Below are 22,927 nucleotides of genomic sequence, written 5' to 3' on the forward strand. Positions count from 1 at the left end.
TCATAAACATATTAATGGAAAAAGTGTCATTACACTGTATTCAGCACAAACTAGGCTACCATAATATGTGAGGAACATGTATGTACATGTTTGTGTTTTTGAAGGAATAACGTTTATGCGTGGTTATTGAAAAAACAAAAAACTTAAGTCACTGAAATAAAGCCAAAAAATATATATTAAATCTGTGTTCACAAGACTTCTGGGTATTGGAGGTTGTAGACTAGAGTTTTTGCTTCAAAATGATGTAAAAATTATCCTGCCTACTCGTTCATTTATAACAATATATTGATTTAGTTTTTGTAAGACACTTTTTGTCAAGAAACACAGTATGCGTGGAGGCGTGAATCATCATGAATAATGGGTGATTTACACCTGAGAAGACAAAAGAATCGCATAAAGAACCTCTAATGAGCTGCATATTAATGAGGCCTTTCAGTCAGGTAGGCTGTGAAAAAACCCTCTGTGATCATGTCTCAAGCTCATCATGGTGTATATCAAACATACAGAAAAAACAGCAATACTGTGAAATATTATTACAAATTAAAATAATGGTATTCTATTACATACTTTAAAATATAATGTATTTCTGTGATGCAAAGCGTCTGAACATTCATGTTACCTCTATGGCATTTCATATAGTCTTTTAGCTTAAAAGCATGCACATTTGGAGAAATATTGATGGATTCTCATATGTTTATGTCAATTTTCTATACAGAGGAGTAATATTTATTCAATATTTATTGTCATCACTGTGAGCGCTGGATACTGTGTTTTCAATTCATACTTGCAGCCGGAGGGCGCTCTGTACACCTTTAGTCCACAAATTACTCTAAAGAAGAACAGGACATTCAGGAACTAACGGCATGTCTTCCAGAGATCGCTAACCATGGCTTTAACATCCAGATAAACACTTTTCAAGACAATAAATGCACGATTGAGATGATATATACATGTATTGCCTCAGAATTTGCGTCTGAATAGCGCTCCCTCCGTGGGCGTGGCCGCATTAGCGGATAATGAGCTGAATCACGGGCGTCTGACATGTGTCTCTTTTCATACAGATTACATAAACACAGAATATTTGTTTTCGATTTGACTTGCACGATTTAAAACCTGACATTTCAACGTTTTTTTAGACATAAGTCTCATTTTTGTGTCATTAGTATTCACTAAGTTACAGTTCATTTTCTGAGAACTATCAGATTAAACTTCGTTCAGAGGGAGACGAGAGATCACGCATCATGTTAGTTTTCTTTATTTTACAAAAAGCACATCATTTTGTTTTTACTCTGAGTGTACACAAATAAAAGAAGATATTCCACAAATTTTAATGGTGTATAACTCTTAATTATATGTGCAACATTGACGGAGTATTTTGAGTCTCTTTCACACTGGTAAGAAAAAAACCGAGGTGGTATCGCCGGCGTGACCGCCGACCCGAGGGAGTTCCACTGCCTTGGAAACTGCTGAACTCATGTTCAACCACGTCTTCAGATACTACGGAATCCCAGAGGACATAGTATCGGACAGAGGACCTCAGTTCATCTCCCGGGTATGGAAAGCGTTCTTCTCACTCCTAGGTGTGACCGTCAGCCTATCTTCTGGATACCATCTGCAGTCGAACGGGCAGATGGAGAGAAAGATTCAAGAGATCGGTCGCTTTCTCCGTACCTTCTGTCACGGGCACCAGGACTCTTAGAACCAGTACCTGGGTTGGGCCGATTACGCGCAGAACTCCCTACGACAGCCTTCCACCGGACTCACTCCCTTCCAGTGCGTACTCGGTTACCAACCCCCATTGTTCCCCTGGTCAGGGGAACCGTCGGACATTCCAGCAGTCGACTACTGGTTCCGAGAGAGCGAGAGGGTCTGGGACTCTGCACACCACCAGCTTCAATGGGCCTTGGCAGACGCAGGATGACAGCCGACCTTCACCACTCCAACGCCCCAGTATACCAACCAGAACAGAAGGTCTGGCTGTCAACCAGGGACATCAGACTGCGTCTGCCCTGCCGAAAGTCCCAGGTTCATTGGCCCATTCACAATCACCAAGCAGATCAACCCGGTCACGTATCAATTTCAATTACCTCCACAGTATTGCATTCATCCCACATTCCATGTGTCACTTTTAAAGCCTCACCACCCTTCTGTCCCTGTCTCCACAGAACCTGGCGTAGCAGCAGCTGAACCTCCCCTTCCTCTTATCCAGGACGACGGAGCAGCCTACGAGGTTCGTGAGATCTTGGACTCCCGGCGCCGTGGTGGTCAGCTGGAATATCTTGTGGACTGGGAAGGCTATGGACCCGAGGAGCGCTCATGGGTTCCCAGAAACGACATACTTGACCCTAACCTTCTGGACACCTTCCACGCAACTTACCCCAACAGACCTGCCCACGTGGAAGAGGACAACCACCACAACGTCAAGGTCCTCGGCCCTCAGGAGCGGGCCGTGGAGGAGGGGGTACTGTCACAGACACGCCAGGATCCAACACTCTCCAATAACAGCGCACTCCCTCACCCGAATACTGATCACACGCACCTGCACTCAATCAGCACGCTCATTAGTCACCACATAAAAGACACTCACACACCTTCAGTCACTGTCCGGTCTCATTCGCATCAAGACTTACCATCATGCTTACCCCAAGGACTCCAGTCGATCTACTTACCTGTCTCCAGCATTTCCAAGTCTCCTCCTGTGTCTCCAGTCTGTGTGTGAGTCGTCTATCGTCTTCATTGCTTCATCTCTCCACCATCGCCCAGGATCTTCACCACTATAAGCACAAAGGACAGTATCACTCATCTATCACTCTCCACTCACTCAAAGATCATCTACATACTCACCTGCACTTCTGTTATCTCTGCTGTGTGTCTAATAAACCACCATTTAAGATACTCCTTAGTCTCCGACCCTTCTGTATTGTAACACCGTAGGATTTCATAGGATATTTGGAGTTTATCCTTTTTCCACCTGCGTTCTGCTCTTCTGCAGGCTTGTCTTAAACTACGAGTACTGCTGTTTAGCCATGGTTCAACTTTGTTTTTATAGTTTTTTAGTTTCATGGGGCAACAATATCTAAAACACTGGTGCATACAGAATTAAACATGTTAAGAAGCTCATCCACATTTAACACATTAGCAAGATAATCCACAGAAAGCAAATGACAAGCCTCATTGAACGCTACTGAAAAATTATCCACAGATGTTGGACCAAACAGGCCAACATGTGACCATTTTGCAGGTCTAATAATTTCAGTAGTATGACAAGAGATATCAACAGTGAACGTGATAGGCTTATGATCTGAAAAAACTTAAACCACCAATATGAACATCTGAAATAGTAAGGCCATGTTTTAGCACCAAGTCTAGAATATGACCACGTGCATGTGTAGGTTCTTTCACCCACTGACAGAAATTACAAGCATCAATGAGACTAAGAAACTCTTGAAATGCACTAAATACGTGCCGTCTATATGGCCCATCAACAGATACTCGCGATATTTGTCCGTCCTATGGCCCATCGTCAGCAGATATATACATACATTGTGCGTCCATACCCACTAATTGCCCATCAGTTCACTTTGGACAATGTATGCTAACAGTGTTTTATTTGTTCAGGAATGTGTCTGCATTGTTCAGGACGTCAGGACGTCGCTAGCTTGTAATATTTGAATCTAAATCGCTGTTACAACGCATTTGCGCATTTGCATTTGCAGCGCTAGCTTGTCAACTTGTTAACAGTCGCTCGCGCGCTCCTTTTTCAACGCGTTCTTCAAACAGCTGTGGTAAGTCGGATCAGTCTACAAACACGGTGAGTCATGTCATCCTCTCCCAGCATTGCTACCTGTTCCATTTGCCACATGTTTACCATAGCTCTCTCTGTCAGTGATGAGGGATTTACATGTCATAAATGTAGGGAAATAGTCAGGCTGACAGAGAGAATCTCAGAATTAGAGACACGCATCCAAACTTTAATCGAGGATAGTAAGAATGCAAGGGCTTCAGATACTGTTTTGGATGCGACTAGCTTAGTGAACTCTGTACATTGTTTGGTTCCGGCTGTAGAGCCCGTGCAGCAGGGCACTTGGGTAACGGTGAGGCGGCCTAGCCGCGAAAAACACCACTCTTCCGTTCCAATAAGAACATCAAACAGGTTCTCCCCACTCAGTGATACACCCACTGAGAATCCTGTTGAAAGTGCCCTAGTTATTGGCGATTCTATTACACGGAACGTGAAAATAGAGACACCAGCCACCATAGTCACATGTTTGCCGGGAGCCAGAGCACCTGACATCAAAGCAAATTTAAAAGTGCTGGCTAATGCTAATCGTAAATACTCTAAGATTATTATTCACGTCGGCACTAATGATGTTCGACTTCGCCAGTCGGAGATCACTAAAATTAACATTAAAGAGGTGTGTGAACTCGCAAGTACAATGTCAGGAGAAGTAATTTGCTCTGGCCCCCTTCCTGTTCGTCGGAGTGATGAGATAGTTAGCAGATTATCGTCACTCAATGGCTGGCTGTCTAAGTGGTGTCCGCAAAATAATATAGGTTTCATAGATAATTGGAAAAGTTTTTGGGGCAGACCTGACCTGTTAAAAAGAGATGGTATTCATCCCTCCCGGGATGGTGCTGCTCTTCTCTCTAGTAATATGGCACATAGTCTTAGAACTGAAACATGACAAACTGGGGCCCAGGTCAGAAAGCAGCAGACAAACTGGCTAAACCGACCGTCTGCTAGCTGCCTCACGTTACAGAAGTCAGAAAATTCAGATAACTCTCAACACATAGAAACTCTTACACCTAGATATTTTCAAATAGAGACTGTGTCTGTACCCCGAATTAGTAAAAACAAAAAACTTCCAAACCCATTTAATGGTAAAAATTTAATTGATGTTCAACAAATAAAAAATAGAGATAATAATGCTAAACAAATGATAAAACTCGGGTTGTTAAATATTAGATCCCTTTCTTCAAAATCACTTATTGTTAATGATATTATCAAAGATAATAATCTAGATGTGCTGTGTTTGACAGAAACTTGGCTAAAACCGGACGATTACATTACTTTAAATGAGTCTAGTCCTCAAGGTTATGATTATCGACACAATGCCCGTCAGAAAGGCAAAGGGGGAGGTGTTGCTGTAATCTATAGTAATATTTACAGTATTAGTCAGAAGTCTTTCAAATATAATTCCTTCGAAACTATGGTACTTTACGTAACATTATGTAAGTTGACATTTGTGCTGGCTACTGTATACAGGCCACCAGGACACAATACAGACTTTATCAAAGAATTTGCTGACTTTCTATCAGAGTTAGTACTAGCTGCAGGTAAAGTCCTTGTTGTTGGTGATTTTAATATTCATGTAGATAATAAAAAAGACGCATTAGGATTGGCATTTGCAGATATTCTAAACTCTATTGGTGTTAGACAACATGTGTCAGGACCCACTCATTGTCATAATCATACTTTAGATCTAATATTGTCACATGGAATCGATATTGATGCTGTTGAAATTCTGCAGCAGAGTGACGACATCTCAGATCATTATCTAGTCTCGTGTATACTACATTTAGTCAAGGCGGCTAAACTGCCTCCATGCCATAAATATGGTAGAACCATCACTTCTACCACTAAAGATTGCTTTATAAATAATCTTCCTGATCATTTTCATCGCCTTAGCATACCAGACAGCTTAGAAGACCTCGATGTTGCAACAGAAACTATTGCCTCTGTCTTTTCCAGCACATTAGACTCAGTTGCTCCTTTGCGTTTAAAAAAGATTAAGGAAATTAATCCAATGCCATGGTACAATGACCACACTCGGGCCCTAAAGTTAGCAGCCAGAAAAATGAAGCGCAGCTGGAAGAAATCAAAACTAGAAGTATTTCGTATTTCGTGGAGAGAGAGAATGATTGAGTACAGAAAGGCCTTAAAATCTGCTAGATCTGCCTATTTTTCAAAACTCTTAGAAGAAAATAAACACAACCCTAGGTATTTATTTGATACAGTGGCTAAATTAACAAGAAATAAAGCTTCAACTTCTGATGTTTCCAAAGAGCACAGCAGTAATGACTTTATGAACTTCTTTACTTGCAAGATTGATAATATTAGAGAAAAAATAATAACCATGCAACCGTCTACTACAGTATCGTGTCAGATAGTGCATTGTAGTGTCCCTGAGGAAAAATTCAATTCATTTACTGCTTTAGGAGAGGAAGAATTGTCTAAACTTGTTAAATCATCAAAATCAACAACATGTATGTTAGACCCTATACCGACTAAGCTATTGAAAGAAATGCTTCCAGAGGTCATAGACCCTCTTCTCAATATCGTCAATTCATCTTTATCATTAGGATACGTACCAAAAACTTTTAAGCTGGCTATTATTAAACCTCTTATTAAAAAACCACAACTTGATCCTAGAGAATTAGTCAATTACAGGCCGATCTCAAATCTCACTTTTCTGTCAAAAATACTAGAAAAGGCAGTATCATCACAGCTATGTTCCTTTTTAGAAAGAAATGGTATCTGTGAGGATTTCCAGTCAGGATTTAGACCGTACCATAGTACTGAGACTGCTCTCATTAGAGTTACTAATGATTTGCTCTTATCATCAGATCGTGGTTGTATCTCTCTATTAGTGTTACTGGATCTTAGTGCAGCATTTGACACTATTGATCACAATATTCTTTTAAATAGACTCGAAAATTATGTTGGCATTAGTGGAATTGCATTGTCATGGTTCAAATCATACTTATCTGACCGTTATCAGTTTGTAGTAGTAAACGAAGACATGTCATATCGATCACAAGTTCAATATGGAGTACCACAAGGCTCAGTACTAGGACCGTTACTGTTCACTCTGTACATGCTACCCTTGGGAGATATCATTAGGAAGCATGGCGTTAGTTTTCACTGTTACGCTGATGATACTCAGCTCTATATTTCTTCGCGCCCTGACGAAACTTACCAATTCACAAAATTAACGGAGTGCATAGCTGATATAAAAAATTGGATGACCAGTAATTTCCTACTACTAAATTCAGAAAAAACAGAGATTCTAATTTTTGGACCAAAAACTTCTTCACGTAATAACCTAGAATATTGTCTAACACTTGATGGCTGCTCTGTTAAGTCTTCGTCGTCAGTTAGGAACCTAGGTGTGCTCTTTGATACCAATCTTTCATTTGAAGGCCATGTTACTAGCATCTGTAAAACCGCATTCTTCCATCTTAAAAATATATCTAAACTACGACATATGCTCTCAATGAAAAATGCAGAACAGTTAGTTCATGCGTTCATGACCTCAAGGCTAGATTACTGTAACGCTCTACTGGGTGGTTGTTCTGCTCGCCTGATAAATAAACTACAGCTCGTACAAAATGCAGCAGCTAGAGTTCTTACTAGAACCAGGAAGTATGACCATATTAGCCCAGTTCTGTCAACACTGCATTGGCTTCCTGTTAAACATCGTATAGATTTTAAAATCTTGCTAATTACTTACAAAGCACTAAATGGTTTAGCTCCCCAGTACCTGAGCGAGCTCCTAATTCATTATAGTCCTTCACGTCTATTGCGATCTCAGAATTCAGGCCAGCTGATAATACCTAGAATATCAAAATCAACTGCAGGTGGTAGATCCTTCTCCTATTTGGCACCTAAACTCTGGAACAATCTTCCTAGCATTGTTCGGGAAGCAGACACACTCTGTCAGTTTAAATCTAGACTAAAAACGCATCTCTTTAACCTGGCATACACATAACACATTACCAATTTATATTTCCAAATCCGTTAAAGGATTATTAGGCTGCATAAATTAGGTCAGCCGGAACCGGGAACACTTCCTATAACACCTGATGTACTCGTTACATCAGAAGAAGAATGGCATCTACGCTAATATTAGTCTTTCTGTTTATCCCGAGGTTCACCGTAGTCAACCGGATCCGGGCCGTATCCAGGTGAGACCAAGGACCTGCACCTTGACACGACCACAACGCAGCCCTGAAGTATCAGCAGAGATTGAGTCAACTAGATCATCCCCTGTGAAGGCCTCATCGACACGACAGCCACGACACAGTTCCTCAACAACCGTCCATACCGGCGTGATGAATACGATCCTCAATTGGATGGAACTGAAATAAATACTTTTAATGTTGCGATCCTATTGGACTTATGATAGCAACCTGAATTGTAACAAAGCACTGTTGGCCAGAGGAGAACTGGCACCCCGACTAAGCCTGGTTTCTCCCAAGGTTTTTTTTCTCCATTTTAACACCAATTTGCCACTTGTCTGCCACCTGATGTCACCTGATGGAGTTTGGGTTCCTTGCCGCTGTCGCCTCTGGCTTGCTTAGTTGGGGACACTTGACTTGACATTTTGATATTCAACAGTGCTTTTGATCTGCCTGCATTGACACTATTCTTTAAGAGCTGCTGTGCAGTCAAACAATGTACCAGTTATCAATGTAAAGCTGCTTTGACACAATCTACATTGTAAAAAGCGCTATATAAATAAAGGTGACTTGACTTGACTTGCATCATGCTCGCCTTCACCAGCACCGCGCACAGGGGCACACAGGTGTCGTTCAGTTCTGTGCGATCGAGAATCATACTGAGTAAGTGCACAGATGTAATATTTTACAGATGTAATAGTGTTTACATCGTCATAATACAAAAGTATATGTTCTTGTACGAAAACTGCTGTCTTTCTTATGCATGGCCATTATTGATTGATAGTGATAATATTATAATTTCTTTGATTGTGTTATCAACATGAGTAAGTGCACAGTAATATTTTACAGATGTAACTGTAAACATCATCTTAATTCAAAAAGTATATGTACATGTATGGCATTACAGAAACTGTTGTCTTTGTTGTGCATGGTGATAATATAAAACTCATATGAGTTTTCAGACTTTATTTTAGCTAGTTTTGGCTAGCTTTTGACAAAATCGCCTTACAATGTCACTTACAAATCTTTGTGTATATATGCTCAAATGTAAATGCTTGTAATGTGACACTCTCTAAACATATTTGTAATATATATTCAACTCTCTAAACATATTTGTAATATATATTCACCCAGTTTTGGTTAGTTTATCATACATGTGGTCTACATCATCATAATACAAAAGTATATGTTCTTGTATGACATAACAATAACTGCTGTCTTTGTTATGCATGGCCATAGTGATAGTGTTATCAGCATGCTCATGCTTTTCTTTTTCTTTTTCTTTTTTTACACAGATGTGACAATAAAAAATTTCTAAACACCTGTTCCAAAGAGATCCCAAGAGATACGATAAACACATGGCCCCCTGACCTTTCTGATCAGCTGATACCATTCTACACAACACAGCACAAAACCATGAAGTGGTACAGAAAGATTTTTTTGCACTTCTTGGACATTGCTTCCACCAACTCTTTCATTTTGCACAAAGAGCTATTGTCTGCATGATTGTCTGTATGATTACTACAGTCTTCAGTGTCACGATCCTTCAGAAATCATTCTAATATGCTGATTTGATACTCAGTTATTATCAGTGTTGGAAACAGTTATAATGGTATATCACTGACTGGAAGCAAGAATTTTTTTTTCTCCACTGCAAAGAAACACCAAACACCTTGGAATGCCAGCTAAGTGATGTTCACATATCTTTGAACAGGATTTATTTCCAGGTAAAACTGTATACTCAAAATGTGCCCTCATTTACTTTAAATGTGTTTCATTTATATTGTTAACTGTATTCTGAATAAACTACTTTGTACTTTGATTAATTTTCCCTCACATAGCCTTCCTACCTGCTCATTATGCAGGTCATTATGCGGGTATTTGTCTTCTCAGGTATGAATCACAGCATTATTCATGAAGATTCACGCCTCCATGCATACTGTCTTATAAAATTTAAATCATTATATTGTTTTATATGAACGAGTAGGCAGGATAATTTTTACATCATTTTGAAGCAAAAACTCTAGCCTACAACCTCCAATACCCAGAAGTCTTGTGAACACATATTTATTATTGGTTTTGTGGCCGTATTTCAGTGACTTAAGTTTTTTTGTTTTTTCAATAACCACGCATAAACGTTATTTCCTCAAAAATGCAAACACGTACATCTATTTTTCTCACGTATTATTGTAGCAGAGTTTGTGCTGAATACAGCAAAATTACCTGTTGGCCAATAGTATTTTATAAGTAGCTGAAATAAGCACAAATGTACGGAAGCCCTAAACGGCCATGGATTATTATTTTTTTCTATCTTGTTTTGTCGTGATCACAACTTATTTTCTCGTGATCTCGAGATAACAAAAGTTGTTTTCTCGTGATCACGACTTAATCTGTGCTGTAAATTACACAAATGTGCCAACAGGTGTCAGTATATTACCAAATATAACTGATGATGTGCAGTAAATTTCCACTTTACTGTATTAGTTCATATTGGCCCAGATTGTACGAGTTTCGGACAGAGAGAGTCTTCGTGATCGCTTTATTTTGTGCAGTATTGTGTGCATTAAGTAATTAACTTAACTGTTAAATGATTGAATATGATTATTTTGCATGAAAGTGTATCTGTTATCGTTCTGACTAGTGCATGACTCACCACAGTTTCACGACCGCAATAGTTCGGTGTGATACTAAACTTATTGCTTATTAAAACTAATTTTGTTGTCACTGTATAGTATTCTGTTTGCACCTTATTGTGTATCTTTAAGATGCCATTTTAATCATCGCAGTTTCAGTGTTCGTTTCACTCACTCATTGTATATTGTTAAGAATTGAGAAGAACATGTTTTATCCGTCGATCAGATGCGTGTGAAAGTTGTGTTCGTTACTATAGCAACAGTAGAATCCGGGTACAGTTTCAGAATCAATCACTGTAAAAAGAACTTTTATGTCCAGATGACAAGAAAACAACTTTTGTTATCTCAAGATCACGAGAAAATTAAGTCGTGATCACGAGAAAACAACTTTTGTTATCTCAAGATCACGAGAAAATTAAGTCGTGATCACGACAAAACAAGAAAAAAAAAATAATCCATGGCCGTTTAGGGTTTTCCATACAAATGTCAGGGCATGTCAAAACATCTCAAGGCCCCCAGAATCACTCAGACCCCTGGGGGTTAATAAACTGGTAAATTTTATATCCGTAAAACAACTCTAACGAACTGTAATAAAGTGCGTGCTCTCCCTTTCTGCCATGACCAGTATCGCTCCAGAGAGGATCACGAACAGTTTGTACTTCTCCATCCTTCAGGAGCAACTTTTGTGCAAAACCTGCTTTATAATGACCCTCATTCACAAAGCATAATGAATCATGCAGACATAAATGAATTTCGGTAGAGGGAGAATTTTCTTCGAAAACAAAATTAATCCACCTCGTCTTCAGCGGCTCAGGTTTTGGGAGTAAATGGAGAGAGCTATGTGGATTAATACATCCAGCTACAGAACACCTAAAATGCTTGGGAGACATTCTCGTCAGTGCAGCAATGGCGGACTGTGTACAACTTGCTGTGAACTCACTCAGGATGGTTCTATGTTAAAACAGCAGTGTCTGTCAACATTCGTGGGCGGGGCCTGTGGCTAATGTAACATCACATTAGCAACATGGCTGAAAACAGGTTGTTGGGAGACACTGCTTATGATTTATAGGGATTAAAAAAAGGAGTGGGTGGATTTTTATCACTATAGGGTGATTGTGTACACACACTGCCAATACACATTGATGTCCAAACACCATGCAAAAGTGAATTTTGCATAATAGGTTCCCTTTAAATTGAAAATAACTAAATATTTTATTTTAACAGAAAACTGCAGGGAGCAAATGATAATAAAACACTAGTGGCACACCTTAATGCTTCTCAATTGTTGAGAGAAGATTTATAATCAATTCTAATTTAAACATTTGGATAATATTTGGTGCAGGCTGCATATTCAATTCCATGTAATGAGTGCCCCAAACTCACTTACAAGAGTTTACTGCAGTAGACTCAAACTCAACTCCTGGCAGGCCACTGCCCTGCAGAGTGTATCTCCGCCATAATTAAACACATCTGATCTTGCTAATCAAAGTCATTTAGACTTTCCCTGCATCCCAATGTGCAAACTATCCCCCCCAAAATAGTATTGAATATTACTAATGTCACATACTATTTAGGATGGATAGTATGCACATTGAGACACAGGCTTAGGCAGGTGAGTTAGAGCTGGTTGGAGCTAAACTCTGCAGGACAGTGGCCCTCCAGGAGCTGAGTTTGGCCCCATTTACACTGCATGGTTCAAGTGACCCAATTCCGATTTTTTTCCTCCCATGTGGCACAGATTGGATATGAGCCACAACCGTGTAAGCAGGAAAAAAGCTCATGGATTCCGATTTTCACAGATCAGTTTCAGGCCTCATTCATATATGGAAATAAATCAGATACGAATCGGATACGTGCGTTTGCACCTGCCGTGTAAGCGGACAGATCGGATATTCCCCTGTAAATGTGACTCCTGCGTCATTGAAAAGTGAGTTTTTTTTAACATTTCACGGTACAGACATATCTATAACAAACAGAACATCTCTAGTTGACTGGCAGAGTATTAATTTTATTTGTTTGTGTTAAAAAAAAGGCAATCTGACGTTGAAATGTGTTGCTCTTGAAATCACACTGAGTGCTCGTTGCCACTGTGGTCAGTGACGACGGCTTGTGCACAGACACGCTCTTCAGTCCCGTTGTGGCGACTCTACCCATTCATTCCATTGAAATCACAAAATAAAAAGCACACAAACTTGTACCTGCCCTTGATATACAATCATTGATGAACGCATTGGTTTTAATGACTAAAAAAACCTAGTAAATGACGGCAGATTCGAACCCAGAAGCTGTGACATTTAACAAATATCTACTTGAGTGTTATTCAACTCGCATGCTTCCAGCGGAGCTGCGTACGTATACTGTCGTGAAGAGTTTATTTTATTTTGATATAGGGATGTAACTACTGCATTAAATGGTTTCTATATGAATTCATGTCAATAAATTAAACTCAATGTACCATTGAAATTTATTTGTGATGTCATATATGCTATTTTTGGTACGTTTCGCCAAGTGCAGTGTAAAAAGGAGACATCAGATACATGTCACTTTTAAAAGAAATGTAAGCATGTCGTCCAAAAAAAAAAACCCTGGATATGGTCAAAAGATCGGATCTGTGCATTAAGACTTGCAGTGTAAATGCGGCCTTTGAGATCACTGTTTTACTGTGAATCGAGATGCTCTGAAACACTGAAAACAGGATCATGAGCTGCTCGTTTGTAAATGAATTTTGGGCTGCATTTCACTCTGAAACATGGAGCATGTCAGAATGTATACTTATATAATTGCATTAAGACCTTCAAAATTCATAGTAAGCCATATCCCTTTGTCTCAAACATGTATTGTTAGAATTTATGAAAAAAATTGCCAGTCAACTAGTGAGTAACATTGTTTCGTATAATATTCTTTTGGCATGTGGTGTTAATTTTGAACCCTGGCTGAGATGTCAATGGTGTTCAGTACACAGCCACTAGATGGCACTCCTAGCTTGTTCAGTGCTATTGGAATCAAACCATGCATGAAATATATTATATTTGAAAAAGCATCATCTTGCAGTTTTAGTACTTGTTTAAGGCCATTTTGCCATTTCAATCTTTATACAGTTTACTCCTGTCCCTCCACCTCAACAATTTTTTTTCAGACTTTTGCAGTTCAAGTCAGTCAAGTCACCTTTATTTATACAGCACTTTTTACAATGCAGATTGTGTTAAAGCAACTTTACAGTGATAACTGGAAATAATTTTGGCTGCACAGCAGCTCTTAAAGAAAATGGCGTCATTGTCCAGATTAAGTAAATTCAGTATTGATTGATGTTGTAAAAATAAATAGTTAATTTATCTAGTTCACATTTAAATCTTCTCGATACGAACCCATAGACACTAAACATGGCATAATTGAGGTTACCTTAAATGTATCATAAAACATGTGAATACAATACTGAGTACAGTACAACAAACAGTAATAATGGATACCATTTCCTGGGGATATGCATGTTAATTTATAGAACTGTCTGTCTATGAATTAATGCAGGAAAGTCTGTTTTCTGTGGGAAAGATGCAGGAAAGATGCAGGTTTTCTGTGTGTCTCTTTGTCTCTGCTCTCCTCTGCTCTTCCATGTGGCAACCAACATTCTTTAGTGCAATAAAACTTGTAACTGAGAACTTCTCGGGGGATGGGGGACAGACCCCAGAGTGAGCTTTAAACCATTATTGGTTAACTATAACAAATAATTGTGTCTGATTTGTCTTAGTCGTTACATTGTGATAGTATTTTGCTAATTATTTTAAAAACCTTTACCTGAGTATCTCCAGCTGACAGTTTGAATTCTTCAGTCCATCAGAAAGAAGCTCCACTCCTGAATCCTGCAGGCCATTGTTACTCAGGTCCAGCTCTCTCAGGAAAGAGAATGAGGATTGTAGAGCTGAAGACAAACTTTCACAACACTGAGCAGTGAGATTACAGCACTGTAGCCTGTGTAGAGAACAAAACAACAGTAATGCAATAGTAATGTTTATTAGGTAGAATTTGTAATCTGGATCACAGATAATTTGGAAAAACTTTTGACTGAAGTGATGTAAGCAAAACTAAAAATGTTCTCTTTATAAAAATAACCAGTATTTTCAGTTTCGTCAATTTCTGATAAAATTAAGAATAATAAAATGGGTAAAAAACATGGGTAAAAAAATGATTTTTGCCTGATGCCTGACCCAGCCTGCCTGATGATGGAGATACATTGACATTTAATGTCATCACACATACATACATTTATTCATTTTTTTTCTGAACAGTCTTGGCCATCAAATCACCTGTGTGAGATCAAGGTCCAATTAAAAAGACCAACAGTGTATATAAATGAAAGTAAAAGAGACTCTTACAGTGCTCTTCTGGTGTTTTTGATCACTGGCAGCAGTCTCATCACTGCTTCATCAGATCCTCTGTATTTCTGCAGTTCAAACATCTCTTGAGTCTCTTCTGACATGAGGAGCACAAACACCAGAGCAGACCACTGAGCAGAGGAGAGATTATGTTCTGAAAGTTCTCCTGTGTTCAGATTCTTCTGGATTTCCTCCACAAAGTCATCTTGCAGTTCACTCAGACAGTAGAAGAGATTGATGGTCCTTTCCACTGATTTCTCCATCTCTATCATCTGTTTGATATAGTCAACAGTGTCTTTAACATTTTCTGTTTTCAGTTCCAGTCCTGGCAGTAGTTCCTGTAGGTCAGTCTGATTGGACTCCAGTGAGAGACCCAGGAGGAACCGGAGGAAAAGATCCAGGTGTCCATTCTTGCTTTCTAAAGCCGCCTTGATCGCAGCCTTATGAAGCTGAAACAGTGGCTTTTTGAAGAGTTTCTGTGTTTTTTTTTTCCAGGATTGAAGAAATGGGTTTGCTTTCTTGTCTTTGTTAATAAAAAACACATATAGAGCAGCAAGGAATTCCTGGATGCTGAGATGTACGAAGCTGTAAACGTTTCTGGCTGCAACCTTTTCCTTTTTAAAGATCTGAGTGCATAACCCAGAGTACACCAACCCTTCATTGACATCTAGTCCACATTTCTCAAGATCTTTTTTGTAGAAAATCAGTTGACCTTTCTCCAGCTGTTTAAAGGCTAATTTTCCAAGCTTCAGAATAATCTGATCAAAAGACCTTGCATTGGCTTTTGGTTCAGGCTCATCACAGTATTTTTCTTCCATCTGTTGTTGCTGAGAAATTAAGAAGCTTGTGTACATCTCTGTGAGAGTTGTGGGAGTTTTGTCATTGCTCTCTCTAGCCAGTAGAGGCTGAAGAACAGTGAGAGAGATCCAGCAGAAGACAGGAATGTGGCACATGATGTACAGACTCCTGGATTTTCTGATGTGATGGATAATGTTTCCAGCAACCTCAGAACTGCTGTTTTTGATGAAGTATTGCTCTTTCTGCTCATCATTAAATCCGCGCACTTCAGTCACCTGATCAATGTAGTTTCGGGGTATCAGACTGGATGCTGCTGGTCTGGATGTGATCCAGATGAGAGCAGAGGGAACCAGATGTCTCTTTATCAGGCTTGTAAATATCTTACCCACTGTTGTTTTTTTGTGAACATCTGTAAATCTGCCACCCTCTTTAAAGTTTAAATTGAAGCGACATTCATCCAGCCCATCAAAAATGAACAAGACCTTACCATCACCTTCAGGTAGAGAGTGCAGTTCTTTAGGATCACTAAAGAAGTATTCGTGAAGTAGTCCCATGAGACTGCTGTTCTCTGTAATCAGGTTTAGCTGACGAAAAGGCAAAGGGAAAATTAAGGCTATATCTTGATTTTCTTTTCCCTCAGCCCAGTCAAGAATGAATTTATTGACAGCGACAGTTTTTCCCACTCCTGCGATCCCCATTGTCAGCACTTTTCTGTTTCGTCGACCCGTGTCATGCTGGACTTTAAACATGTCATTACACTCGATTGGCTTTTCCTTGGCAGTCAATCCATTGTGACTCGATTCGATCTGTATCACCTCGTGGTCATTCACTCTTCCTCCAGTCACATTCTCCACCACATATAAATCAGTGTAAATATCATTCAGGTATTCTTGCTCACCCATCTGTGAATTAGCAACCAATATCCGCTTGTAGTCCTGTTCTAATTTGTATTTCAGTTTATGGCTGGTCTTTGTGAAATCATCATCTGCAGTTGAGCCTTTAGGAAAGATGGAAGACAAAGAGAGAAAAAGACTAAAGCTGGGCATACAGTGTGCGATTTCAACAAGGTTATCAACTCAACTCACTCTGTGTGAGTATATTGCATGCGATGTAAAGCCAAAGGTCCTGATGTATGTGCTCACATTATACGGTCTGATCATCAAGCTGCAACTTGACTGCTCACACTATCCATGTGAAATATGTGTTGTAAACCCTTGTGCCAGGTTGCGGCGAAAGACCATGATATCATGTATTATCAGCTATCAAGGATTTGGCATTTCCAATTTATATTATCATGATTATTATTATTATAAGGGTAGGCCTACTGTTATTATTAAATTGATATTACAATTTATTTGCTTTGCAATAATTTCCTACCACATAACCAACGCGCTGCGAGGATAATAAAAATATTAGATAGATTAGTTTACTCCTCATTGAAAGTGATTTAAAAACATTTAGGTTTATTACACAATGAATTATAGGCCTACAGTAATTAAAATTATTAACAGTCTATAATATGTCCAAACACTGCAACAATCAGACATCAATGAAAATTAAAAGCAGCTTTATTTAAAAAACATGACATATATAAAATAACATATACATTATATAAAAACATATCTAAAATATGAGCACATAAAATAAATTAGGACAGATATATACTGTTATCAGCATATGTTTAGATTCGTCTCTCGTCGTCTCTGAGAAAATATGAGCCCTTAATGAAGTGCCAGTTGCTGAAAGCTCATCAGTTTTTACTTTTATTTTCTGTAGTGAATAATTGACTGGGATTTGAGACTTCTTCACCATAATAACTTTCACGCAAAGTTTGCACATTGCTTTTGTGATAAACATTAACGTGTCAGACATTCATCCGACCATCCGATTGCCACTCGGGAGAGGTTAATCTCCTCTCGTTTTAAAAATATTAACAATATTTTAAATGATATGGCTGTAGTGTAGAAACTTAGAAACAACAGCATTTATAGGTGTATTTATAAACTGCTTACTAATGTCTATTAATGCTTTATAAATTATGAATTGACTATTTACCAATGCTTAACTAATGCTTCATAGTGTGCAGTTATTATAAAGTGTTACCAGATTTTCTGATGCACATTTTAAGACCATGCTATGTGATTTTATTTAGAGGCAGAAATTATATTATATTATAATATTCTATACAGTGATAAAGGCTATGTAGATTAGCATAGCATTATAAATATACATTATCCTTATGAAAATAACCAAGATTGCTTGAATGCAGATACACCATATACTGTCAAAATGGTCTGTTAATTCTCTTCATGTTTAATTAATCATAACGTCTCTATCTACATTTCAAATGCAAATTTCATACGGATTACATAATCAGAGAGAGTAGCCTATTTCTTTTAAAATGTTTTGTTTAAAAGTGGATATTTCAAGCTTTCTATAGATATATTTCTCATGTCTGTGAGGCAAGTAGCCTTATAAGCTGAGTTTCAGTTATGAGACGCGCTCCAGTTCACGTCTAATGCAAGTGATCGCGCCGGCGCCTCCATTATGTTGTCTGCTTTATTTGATGAAACACTGATTAAAATTAAGATACAACTTATACAAAACGAAAATCACTTTAACGAAAGGTTTGCTACAAAACATGTCTCCCGATATATTGCGCATCTTATGATGTAGCTATCCTATCTTACTTGTGCTGTTCACTTTTCATAATCAACATGAAAAAAAAAAAAAAAAAAACATTATTTAAAGATAAATATGAAACTAAAAATGTTTTCACTCACATGCCCTGCTGTGTAGAGAATCTCCTCTGTCTTATTAGACGACATGATTTTTGTTGAATTGGGTCCAACAAATGAAATGAACTTTACTGATAAATTTCTGCCAAATGAACCAAATGAACCAAATGAATAAAAAGAACTTAGGGTTGATATGGTTGATTTGATCACTCAAGGTTTGCAAAAAGAACAAGACAAAATTTCAAAGAAGCAGGCCAAAAAGGAGAAGAAGAACCACTAGGATGGGACAACTGAAGATGGACTCAAAAGCCAAAGAGATGATTAAATTACTGACACAGCAACAGAAAATTAATTTGAAATTGATTATGCTCATAAAACAATCATATGCTTTGAATACTTTTATGCGTGAAATGGAACAGATTACAAACGACGTTGAAGCTTTGACCACAGAAGCTTCAGCACCAGTTGTATCTGGAAATTGTTTAAATAGAAATGATGTTTTTCCTGCTGAGTTTCTGAGAAATGAGGCCAAGATATATTTTTAATTATAGCTAGAAGTGTTAAATGGAAACTAAAGCGAAGGTCTCATGCTTTAGCGATTAAAATGTGTTAGAATTTGCAGAATGTGTTGCTGTTTGCAAAAGGTGTTGCGAGGCAAGCAGAGGTGGGTAGAGTATCCAAAAACTGTACTCAAGTAAAAGTACAAGTACTTATAGAAATATTTACTCAAAGTGAAAGTAATAATCTTAATAGTTACTTGAGTAAGAGTAAAAAAGTATCCAATGAAAAAACTACTCAAGTAGCTCGTTACTAGTTACTTTGTAACAACAATAGCATGTTATTATTTGGATAGATATTTAAATTATTATCATAATTAGATACCTTTGCAACAAACACAAAAGAGACAAGCATTATTTCTGGCATCTGTAGCCCGAATATTATTGCGTGTCCTTTGCTTTGTATATTAATAACGTATACAGCTAAATTTGAAAGAAGAAAGAGAGAAAACTCTTTACATGTGCTCGCACTCATAACCGCTGAACATCTGAACACAAACAATGATCAAATACACATTGACGGATCTTCTTCTGTCTGTTCTCCAAAATGTAATCAAATGTATATTTCAGCAGGTGCGTGTAAACTGGTTAACTCTGTCTACGCAAAGGCGTTCATTTTCAAGACGAACAGGTCACCGGCGCCACCACTAACCCACAAATTACCACAGGACGGCGGGTGTTCATTTCATACTCTCTGAACAATGGTAGCTTATTTAATGTATAAATTAAGATATATGTCCATAAAAACAGTAAAGAAATGCTACATACTTTGTTATCGTGGCGTAATAATCTGCTTGGTTGTAAAATGTTGGCTATTGTCTGTATGAATTGAAATCAAATGAAATCGATACCTGTATGGAATTGTTCACAGACAGCATAGGCAGTTTAACTAATAAAGATCTTCATCGGTGGCAAAGAATAGGATGCATTTGCAGATTTGCTTTTAATTGACTGTAGGTCCACTGCCACCGCCAACGCTCCGAGTGAGAAACCACTTCAGACGATTCAGTGCATGCAGGAACTGAACAAATCATTCAAACTGATTTGCGAACCAATTTAGACAGTTTTGACAACTTGTTTGCTCAAGTCTTTGAACAGAATCGACTCAAAAGAGTGATTCATTTGAGAATGGGGCATCGTTCATGAAAAAAGGAGACAGCGCGCTTGGAATAAACTACGCATTTCTTAACATGTACAGTATTGCATTAAAATAAAGTAACGAGAGGAACGTCGCCCAACGTAGCGAAGTAAAAGTACAGATTTTTCATTAGAAATGTACTCAAGTTAAAGTAAAAGTACCCACATTTAAATCTACTCTAAAAAGTACACATTTTCCAAAAAACTACTCAAGTAAATGTGACAAAGTAAATGTACTTCGTTACTACCCACCTCTGGAGGCAGGCTGCAACTAAACTTCGTATCTTATGCTTTGCATGCAACAGGAAACTGTGAAGTGATAGGGGCTGTACTCCTATGTACAAATAAGGAAAATATTCTATTATGAAAAGTACGGAAGCCTTAAACGGCCATGAATTATTATTTTTTCTATCTTGTTTTCTCGTGATCACGACTTAATTTTCTTGTGATCTCGAGATAACAAAAGTTGTTTTCTCGTCAACGCGACATAAAAGTTCTTTTTACAGTGATTGATTCTGAAACACACTGGACCCGGATTCTACTGTTGCTACAGTAACGAACACAACTTTCACGCGCATCTGATCGACGGATAAATCATGCGCTCTTATATCTTGTGGATATTTCAGCAAAATGTTTACTTCACTTAATAATAAAGTTTACAATAAATAAATACATATAGGCTAATCAATCACTGTTCAATAAATGTACGCTAAACATTTTATTTGTGTAATTAACATGTTTAATAATCAACAGAGCATTCAACACCTCAAGCGCTGCCTTCAGAAAGATGCCAGATTATTCTATAATTCTAAAAACTTTTAGATTAAGGCTATAAATCATATTTCTTATCAATATACATTAAGTGAAATAGTGAGATAAACAAACACTGAAACTGCGATGATTAAAAAAGCGTCTTAAAGATACACAATAAGGTGCAAACAGAATACTATAAAGTGACAACAAAATTAGTTTTAAAACTGAGTCATGCAACAACAGATACACTTTCAAGCAAAATAATTATATTCAATCATTTAACAGTTAAGTTAATCACTTAATGCACACAATACTGCACAAAATAAAGCGATCACGAAGACTATCTCTGTCCGAAACTTGTACAATCTGGGCCAATATGAAATACAGTAAAGTGGATATTTACCGCACCCCATCAGTTATATTTGGTAATATACTGACACCTGTTGGCACATTTGTGTAATTAAGAGCAGAGATTAAGTCGTGATCACGAGAAAACAACCTTTGTTATCTCGAGATCACGAGAAAATATTAAGTCATGATCACGACAAAACAACTTTTGTTATCTCAAGATCGCGAGAAAATTAAGTCGTCATCACGACAAAACAACTTTTGTTATCTCGAGATCACGAGAAAACAAGATAGAAAAAAAATAATAATTCATGGCCGTTTAGGGCTTCCGTAGAAAAGAGGATGTGATCTCTGGAAACTGTATATTGGAAAATTTGTAACAGAAGTTTGCCACACCTCGGGCGAAGGCTTTCTCATTTTTTATGTTCTGTTTTTTATTCTGTATCTTGTTATTAAAACGAAACAATTGTATTTGGTGATTCGTAAACCTCCCTATAACAAGTCTCAGAGAGAATTACATAAACTATTATCAATACCTGCAATTAAATTACTTACATCGAGCCTCAAGAGCATCGGATCCTGACAGAGCTGGTGTGGACTCCACCTTGAGATCTCTAATTATCGTGCAACATTCTCAATCCAAACAATCAGAAGGTAAGGCCAAATCTTTTGATGCTGAAAAAGGATTGTAGAGATATGCGTTTGATAAATTAGTAATTGAAGGGCAGGCACGTGCACACATAGACATAAAGTGGGACTTGAGCACCTGCCCATTTTCTTTCTTGAGAGAAAGTGCCCTTTTTTCTAGGGTGCTTTTTTTTTTTTTTTTTTTTTTTTTTTTAAATAAATGAATATATATTCCTGTTCGCGCACAGCTTCCCTGTCAAACAAATATATTTACTGAATAAAAAAATACTATATATCAGTTCGAGTTCAGATGCCCTCCCTCCGCTACACGTCATTCATTCCCGCATGCACGCGCGCCACGCCCCGCCCCGCCCCGCCCCGTGTTTGTTGCTGGCTGATAACTTGTGACAACTATGCTCGGGAAAAGACAACAGCTGTCTGGCGATGAGAAACGAAAAAGAAAAAAGCCCTAGAATCCCATGCATCTCTTTCAGGTAGCCTATGTATGTTCACAAACGTGAATTTTTTGGCTATTTAAGGGTGAGATTATTTATACGTTTAACGCTGCGTTAATAATTTGACCATCAGCAACGCATCTGCCTGATTTGATACTAATGCAATTTGTCATATTATAATTTCAATTATTTTAATGTGCTATGCATTGCGTTTTGAACCATGGTAAAGATATCTGTAGGGCTGTCAATACCGGAAGAGGAGCATTCCATGGACGCGAATGTATGAACTGCATTATTAGACAGTTTTCTAAGCATGCACGATTTATTAAAACCATTTAAAAATCATAATACAGCATTGCATAATGCCATCATTCCTAAATCTACGCTTAGTTACACAGGAGAATATGTTACATCAATAAAAGTTTAAACCCTCGCTTTGAGTGTGCATGTTTAATGTCCACATATTCTTGTTGAAGAAATTACAGAGGCTGTAGCATTTCAATAATAAAGTGTCAGAATATTATTATTATTATTATTATTATTATTATT

At 38.0% G+C, this 22,927-nt stretch overlaps 1 protein-coding gene across 4 annotated transcripts in view; it reads right to left on the bottom strand.

The window, feature by feature from the left end:
- Window positions 1-22,927, bottom strand: part of LOC127511061 (NACHT, LRR and PYD domains-containing protein 12-like) — a 99,634-nt gene that overhangs the window by 33,632 nt on the left and 43,075 nt on the right. For all 4 annotated transcript variants that reach the window (XR_007929828.1, XM_051891431.1, XM_051891430.1 and 1 more), the window contains exons 4-5: window positions 14,966-16,760; window positions 14,388-14,561 (exon numbers count right to left, since the gene is read on the bottom strand). Coding sequence is in view for 3 of the 4 variants with exons in the window: in XM_051891431.1 (XP_051747391.1) it covers window positions 14,388-14,561; window positions 14,966-16,760 (1,969 nt within the window). In the remaining variant the exon portion in view is untranslated. The remainder of the gene's footprint in view (window positions 1-14,387; window positions 14,562-14,965; window positions 16,761-22,927) is intronic.

Source organism: Ctenopharyngodon idella, chromosome 4 (assembly GCF_019924925.1).
Source record: "Ctenopharyngodon idella isolate HZGC_01 chromosome 4, HZGC01, whole genome shotgun sequence".
NCBI classification, from domain to species: Eukaryota; Metazoa; Chordata; class Actinopteri; order Cypriniformes; family Xenocyprididae; genus Ctenopharyngodon; species Ctenopharyngodon idella.